The 7,941-nt window shown below is 39.4% G+C and overlaps 1 protein-coding gene across 1 annotated transcript; it reads right to left on the bottom strand.

Moving 5' to 3' along the window:
* Positions 1–690: 690 nt before the first annotated feature.
* On the bottom strand, positions 691–2,269 carry LOC138938959 (uncharacterized). The gene is made up of 5 exons (XM_070306378.1): positions 2,208–2,269; positions 1,839–2,078; positions 1,545–1,753; positions 1,313–1,453; positions 691–1,097 (listed from the first exon to the last, which is right to left on the bottom strand). The coding sequence occupies exons 1-5, from the start codon at positions 2,267–2,269 to the stop codon at positions 691–693; spliced, it is 1,059 nt and encodes a 352-aa protein (XP_070162479.1).
* Positions 2,270–7,941: the final 5,672 nt, after the last annotated feature.

Raw genomic sequence — 7,941 nt, 5'->3', positions numbered from 1 at the left:
TCACCCTGGCCTTAGAGGACATCTTCAAGAACCTGAAATGGGAGTAAAAGGGCATCAACATAGATGGGAAGCGCTTGAACCACTTGCGATTTGCAGATGACATCATCCTCATAAGTAGCGGCGCCGGGGAACTCGAGAGCATGCTCCAGGAACTGAAGGAGGCCTTACAAGCTGTTGGTCTAAAAATGAATCTCCAGAAGACCAAGATCATGAGTCCGAAGAACATGGTTGTCACTATTGACAATCACACTCTAGAAATAGTTGAAGAATATGTATATCTGGGACACAACATCAAGCTTGGAAAAGAAAACCAAACAGCCGAGGTCACCAGGCAAATAGGCTTAACTTGGGCAGCATTCGGGAAACTCAGCTACATCCTGAGGAACCCTAGAGTCCCCACAAACCTCAAGAGAAAGGTTCATGACACCTGTATCCTACCGGTGACGACATACGGCCTCGAAACTGCTACCCTTACAGTAAGCAGCGCAAATCGTCTCCGAGTCTGCCAAAGAGCCATCAAGCGAGCCATGTTGGGGATCAGTTTGAGGGACCATATACCAAACGAAGAGATCAGAAGAAGAACAAGAATCACAGATGTGGTGGAGCGAGTGGCGAGGCTGAAGTGGCAGTGGGCAGGCCACGTCGCAAGAGATAACATCAAATGGACGAAAACACTGATGCAATGGAGACCTAGAGAATCCAGAAGCGTTGGCCGACCACAACTAAGATGGCGAGATGACATCCAGCGCCATGCGGGCAAAAACTGGATGCAGGCTGCCCAGGAAAGGACGACTTGGAAGGAGAAGGAAGAGGCCTATGTTCAGGAGTGGACGTTTGCAGGCTGAAGAAGAAGAAGAAGAAGATGCGCTGACGTCGTAATTCCGTTATTACTTTTTTTAAACTCGTTATGCGTGTTCGAAGATGTTGAAGTTGTCGGTTTTGAAGTTTAATTATATGTTCCTTATTCTTTAATATTCCTCGACTTCTTATAAATTTCCTACGCAGTGTTGATGGAGAAGTATCATAATGATGATCATGATTTACTGAGTGTATAATTCCGGTATTATTAGATATCGATAATCTGTCTACATTTTCATCTGTAAAAAATGAAAAAACTTTTAGAAGGAATTGTTTAATACTAATTATTATCTTATTTGTTATTACGTACCATTAGTTTTATCACAGATGATAAACGAGTCCTCAGAAATAGACATATTTTCATTTATACAAATATCACTAATATTTTGATCTAAAAAAAGAATAAATTATTTAACTCTTCAATTTCTAATAAGATTAATGAAAAAATAGTTACCCGCTGAGTGTATTTGGATCTGATCTCTTGATTCATTGCAAGAAGCCTGTTGTGGAGAGTCACACTTATCAAAATCAAACTTATCATTATCACTAAATTGTATCTTCTGACTAAATTCTGTTTCACAAGGAGGAATATTTTCTGTTGATGTCAACATAGCTAAAAAGAATATAACTTTGTTGAGTTTTTATTTTAATAACTGAAGAGAAATTCATAAAAATAAAGATTCTACCTGATTTTACATTGTTGAAACATTCAACCTTAAATATTGTTGAAACGCTTCCATCTTTTAACTTCAAATATTTTCCTTTTGTTTTGTGAAAACAAGTTTGCTCAAAATGTTCTGAGCATAAAAGATTGCTGTCGTTTGGAGTCCAATTCTTGATTCCCATGTTATCAAGCCATTTTTGTAAAATATCTGATTTATCCAATGGAAACTTTTATAATACATACAAAAATTAGTAAATACTTTAAGTTATAATATACTTATAATCTAAAAAAATATTTAATCTTACTTCAAAAAGGAATCCTGGAATATCCTGATTTATATATACGCTTCTGCTTGCAATATATACAGAAGGAATGAGGATTATCAAAACGCGTTGGAATACTATTCGATCTCAATCGTATTTTCAATCCTGAACGGTCAAAGCAATCTTCTATGAAATGATTAGAGCATAAAATGATCGAATTGGTTGGTGCCCAATTTGTTATAGGACAATTATTTAGCCACTGTTTCAAAAGATGTTGATTGTTTAGAGGAAACCTACAATATGTTTAAGAATATTTGACATTTTGAATTAACAATTCAATTTGATTATTTTTACTTCAGATAAGGCAAAGATAACCTTTATATTGTAAATACAATATAAATAAAGCAATGCAATACACTTACTTGTGAAATGTTAATCCAGATTCATGAGTTTTTGTATTATTACAAAAATAACAGCGTCCCATTTTAATTCGTGAAATTTAAAAGCAGAATTTTGTATATATTATAACAATTATATTTTTTTTCTGCATTCCTCTCCTATAAATGCTCTAACACACACAACTCTATAGGATCAACACGCTTGAACACGATTAAACGCGCATACGTGACAACTTTCCTTTAACATCCCAGACAGCATAAGGATGTCCTTAGGACGTCCAAAGGGCATCCAGGACATAGATGTAGGATATCCTCAGGATATCCCATTGTAATCCTCAAATTTCCTCTGGATGTCCTGAGGAAGAGTAAATGATAGCCGTATATTAACCTCTGGAGAATCCAGGGAGATCCTGTGGAACATCCTAAGGATTTTTATAGGATATGTTAGGGATATTTTTCGTATGTTTCAAGGAGCAAATTTTAAAATTTCAATGTAAATTAAAATTATATTTTGTTATTTACTGCCAATATTAAAAATCTAATATTAAAAATAGTTCACCGTTCTTTAATATTTGAGGCTTTCGTGCTGTACATGAATATTTTAGGTTTGGCTCCTGGATTTGAGTTGTGTAATATTGTCTAAACAATCCAATATCTGAATTCCCTATGTTGGGATTGCATCAGAAATTGAACTGATAGAAAATAATTACATTTGTAATTTCCTGTCAGTTGCTCTTTGCAAGCTTTATATAATTCTCATGACCAAATCTCAAATACGAGTTCGCGTGTCGCATAGCGGTAAACAAACGAACTAGCGGTTGAATATTTGTAAAGTTTTTGGAATGTTGCGAACACTAACATTTCTCATGAAATATTAAATAAATAATAATTTTGGATATATGAAAATGTGCGCATCAAATTTGTAACGATAGGATCGTTACTACAGGCCTGACCTGTTGCGTCCGACAAATATATAACTACCTATACACGGCTTGCTTATTCACCCAGCCCTACCTGTCCCGCCGCCGCCTCTCTCAGCATGCGCTCTCGCTCACCGATACACACGCTCTCGCTCTGCATGCGCTCTCGCTTCTCGACTCGCCCTATCTCTCTCACGGTCCCCACGCGGAATCGACCCCACTCCCGGGCCGACAGTATAGTGGGAGGCCCCGGCCGAGTATATAAGCCCGGCCGGCCGAGGAATCGGGACCAGATCCCGTCCTGCCATCCAGCTCCTGACACCGATCTAACCACTACCTAACACCTCTTAGGGCAGAGGTTGTACTCAGCCCCGCCGGGTTGAACCGGCTCTCTATACCTCGGGCCAAGGTTGTACTTGGCCCCGTCGGGTTGAACCGACTCCTGTCTCGACCGCTCCACGGGCTGAGGTTGCACTCAGCCCTGCCGGGTTGCACCGGCTCCTACCTACCTCGGGCCGAGGTTGTACTCAGCCTCGTCGGGTTGAACCGACTTCCGTTGCCAAGGCAGTGCTCGACGTGACACTCGAGCCTGCCGGCAATACCTAAGTGCATGTACCGACCGCGCTGTAAATATTAGTCGCACGATAAAGATAAGTCCGCTAGTTCTAAGTTTCGTAGTCATAGACCTGCTAGTCTCAAGGCCTGTTAGTGCTAAGTCCGCTAGTTGTAACCGCATCCTAGTAATAAGACCTGTCTAGTACTAAGTCCGCTAGTTATAAGACCTGTTAATAATAAGCCCTGTATAATACTAAGTCCGCTAGTTGTAAGGCCTGTTTGTAATAAGTCCTCTAGTTCTAATCACGCCGTTAGCGCCTATAAATAAGACCGGGAACGATTACCCGCCGAGCCTGTCCTATGCTTCTCGCCGCTTTGCGCCTCTGCTTTGCGCCCCGCATCCTGCTACCAGCAACCCCGCTCCACGCACGACACCACCCGGCCCTGCACGCTATATCTATCTTTCTCTCACTGAATAAAGTATCGTTTCAACCTTCACTGTGTCTCGTAAGTTTGAGTCTCTCCTCTCGAACCCGGACACCGACGAGCCGATCCGAGCGTCGAGCGAGGTGACCGCGTTATAAATGGCGCCCGAACAGGGACCTGCCCAGTAGAGACTCCAGCTTACATGCGTGTCCCGATGAAAATCTCCTGGATATACTTGCTAACAAAAACCCAGCTCGCGACCATTTTACTCTCCCACGGTATCGACAGTACCGGAAACATCGACAGCTTACGGCATCGCCTGCGTCAATTCGTAACGAAAAACCCCGGGCTGTTCTTCGAACACAATCACGCCGACATGCCGAACCACAAAGAAACGGCGCCGGGACGACCTAAGCCTATCCCAGACCATACCGAGTCGACCCCCGACCATGCCGAACCGAACATACCTGACCCGACCGCGATGCTAGATCGAATCCGTAAGTGGGGCCTATGTTTCGAAGGCAAGGACCCATTCGCGTTTATCGAGCGAATTGAGGAACTGAAACGATCCTACCGCTGCGCTGACGAATTTTTCCTCCTCGGGTTACCCGAAATGCTAGGCGGGAACCCCTTGTTGTGGTACCGCAACAACCACGAAGAGTGGGCCATCTGGGATGGCTTTTGCGCTGCCTTCCGACTAAAGTACCTCCCACCCGACTATCAGGGCCAAATGCGGCAAGATGCCCAAGCCCGAAGACAAAGACCGGGGGAGCCCTTCGACCAATACGCCACGGACCTGCTAACGATGATGAGGCGCGCCGGGGGCTACACCCCACGGGAGAAGGCCCGCCTACTATACAACAACCTACACTCCAGCTACCAGCTATACATTCGGGCGACAGAAGCCACCAGTGTCGCCGAGTTAAGCGCCCGAGCGGTCGAGCACGAGAGGGTCCTGCGCCGGCAGAAGGAGGAACAACCACCGGCCCGCAACGTGCCAAGCTCACCGGTCGCCGCCGCCACAAATTCAATTATTAATATTAAACGAAATTAATGTTAACAATTAATTGCACATGTATATGTCCTCTGGAAATCCAAAAGACATCCAATATAATAGACAGGGCAGATATATCCTACAGACATCCAGGGGTTATCCAGTGGACATTTATAGGACATTAATACTTATTATAATACTTAAGATTTCTAAATTATATTAAATAGCCCACACAACTAAAAATAATTATGTATACATATTAAATTTTTATAAATATATTTATAATAATATCTTAAAACATCCTACAAATATCCTGAACCGTCCTGGACATATTCAGGATGATCCTGAGGATGTTTTGTGCTGTCTGGAATGGCGGCCTTCAATTGGGAACACAAATGCAAGCGCATCAACTATCTATGATCTATGTGTATATATCAGTGGTAAAAACATCTTATAAAGTTGGTTAAAAACAAACAAAAGAATAAGAAATAAAAAAATAAAGAAATAAATATAGACAATAACTAGATACAAAATATGAAACTCTGCGACATTGAAAATTATAATTTGTGAACATTATAAAGTCAAAATAAAATGTCCCAGACAGCACAAAACATCTTAAGGATCATCCTGAATATGTCCAGGACGGTTCAGGACATTTGTAGGATGTTTTAAGATATTATTATAAATATATTTATAAAAATTTAATATGCATACATAATTATTTTTAGTTGTGTCAGCTATTTAATATAATCTAGAAATCTTAAGTATTATAATAAGTATTAATGTCCTATAAATGTCCACTGGGTAACCCCTGGATGTCTGTAGGATATATCTGCCCTGTCTATTATATTGGATGTCTTTTGGATTTCCAGAGAACATATATATGTGCAATTAATTGCTAACATTAATTTCGTTTAATATTAATAATTGAATTTGATGCGCACATTTTCATATATCCAAAATTATTATTTATTTAATATTTCATGAGAAATGTTACTGTTCGCAACATTCCAAAAACTTTACAAACAATAGTATTCAACCGCTAGTTCGTTGGTTTACCGCTATGCGACACGCGAACTCGTATTTGAGATTTGGTCATGAGAATTATATAAAGCTTGCAAAGAGCAACTGATGAGGAAATTACAAATGTAATTATTTTCTATCAGTTCAATTTCTGATGCAATCCCAACATAGGGAATTCAGATATTGGATTGTTTTAGAAAATATTACACTACTCAAACCCGGGAGCCAAACCTAAAATATTCATGTATAGCACGAAAGCCTCAAATACTAAAGAACGGTGAACTATTTTTAATATTAGATGTTTAATATTGGCAGTAAATAACAAAACAATTATAATTTATATTTAAATTTTTTAATTTGCTCCTTGAAACATACAAAGAATATCCCTAACATATCCTATAAAAATCCTTAGGATGTTCCACAGGATCTCCCTGGATTCTTCAGAGGTTATTATACGGCTATCATTTACTCTTCCTCAAGATATCCAGAGGAGATCTGAGGATTACAATGGGATATCCTGAGGATATCCTACATGTATGTCCTGGATGCCCTTTGGTCGTCCTAAGGACATCCTTGTGCTGTCTGGGGTATAACGGAAATTGAATCAGAGTAATAAAATAATGACCTGCGTTTTTTACATTTCGTTAAAATTTGATTTTTAAATTAGACGGTATAGAGTTATAAACAAACTACACTTAAAATTAATTGAGTCGGTTATATTTTGGAGAGTTTATCGAGTACGGTGGAGTATGTTTCGGGGAAACATTCCGTTTCTCTCTCTAAATTTAAACTATTTTTCTGCCCTTTTATGTGTAAGACCTCAAAAATCAATCTCTTATACAGATGTGGTTCACTCTCCAATATTTCTATTTTATTCCAATTGAAATCATGGTTGTAAGTGATTCTATGATCGGTTATAACGGAGTGGGTCGTGTTTTTCCGAAAATGATTTTTATGTTCTCAAATTTGAGTTTGAAGTTGTCTTCTTGTCTGTCCCACATAAGAGAGACGCGTCATAGTTATCGCAATTAATTTTGTATACAACATTGCTGCGAGACGAATGTGAGTAGGGATCCTTATATACTTTAATAAATCTGTTCAATTTGTTAAGGCTGCGATATGAAAGTTTTATATCCTGATCTCTTGTAATATTCTTAAATTTTTCTGATATCAAAGGCACATAAGGCACCGTGAAAAAGGAAACTTTTTCAGACTCACTTATTTCATTGTTGTCAAAATTGGAATTTGTTTTGTAGATAAAGGTTTCAAGTCGTTCATGTATGACGTTAAAAATGAAACTAATAGGATAACTATTGTCCAACAATATCTCAACCATGATTTTTAAGTTCTTATAATGGCATGAAGGTTGTGACAATAACATTATTCTGTCGAATAGACCAATGACCGTACCTCTTTTTTCTCAAAGCGGATGGTTAGATAGAAAATGGAGGTATCTCTCAGGAAAAGTTGGTTTGTGATACCAATCGAATATCAAATGATTTTTGACTAAAACCATTGAGACATCCAAAAAATTCGATCTATTCTCTTCTCCGATCTCCATTGTAAATTGTAAGCATGGATGGAAGGCGTTGAAGGTGTTCAGAGTGTGATCACAAAGGGTTAAGGGGACAGCCAGAGCAATGTCGTCCACGTACATGACAAAAAATAGGGGTGTGAATGTTAAAGATTTAAGGGCTCTAGATTCCAAATCCTGCAATACTATGTCCGCTATGATAGGAAAAAAAGGGGACCCCATAGGGGTGCCGAAAGTTTGCCGATAAATTACTCCGTTGAACATGAAGTAAGTGGAATATAATATCAATCTGACAGCCGTAATGAA

The sequence above is a fragment of the Polyergus mexicanus genome, unplaced genomic scaffold, assembly GCF_030449975.1.
Source record: "Polyergus mexicanus isolate NDT 795.1 unplaced genomic scaffold, iyPolMexi1.0 SCAF_13, whole genome shotgun sequence".
Lineage (NCBI taxonomy): Eukaryota > Metazoa > Arthropoda > Insecta > Hymenoptera > Formicidae > Polyergus > Polyergus mexicanus.
The sequence above is the reverse complement of the archived record's forward strand: the minus strand, read 5'-3'. Positions and strand labels throughout refer to the sequence as shown.

What these genes read in the sequence shown, in the direction of transcription:
- LOC138938959 (XM_070306378.1), bottom strand. Translation starts at nt 2,269, where the DNA reads ATGGGACGCTGTTATTTTTGTAATAATACAAAAACTCATGAATCTGGA. An exon ending in TCTGGATTAACATTTCACAA is followed by an intron (nt 2,079 to 2,207) that starts GTAAGTGTATTG and finishes AACATATTGTAG; the next exon opens with GTTTCCTCTAAACAATCAAC. An exon ending in AAATCAGGATATTCCAGGAT is followed by an intron (nt 1,754 to 1,838) that starts TCCTTTTTGAAG and finishes GTATGTATTATA; the next exon opens with AAAGTTTCCATTGGATAAAT.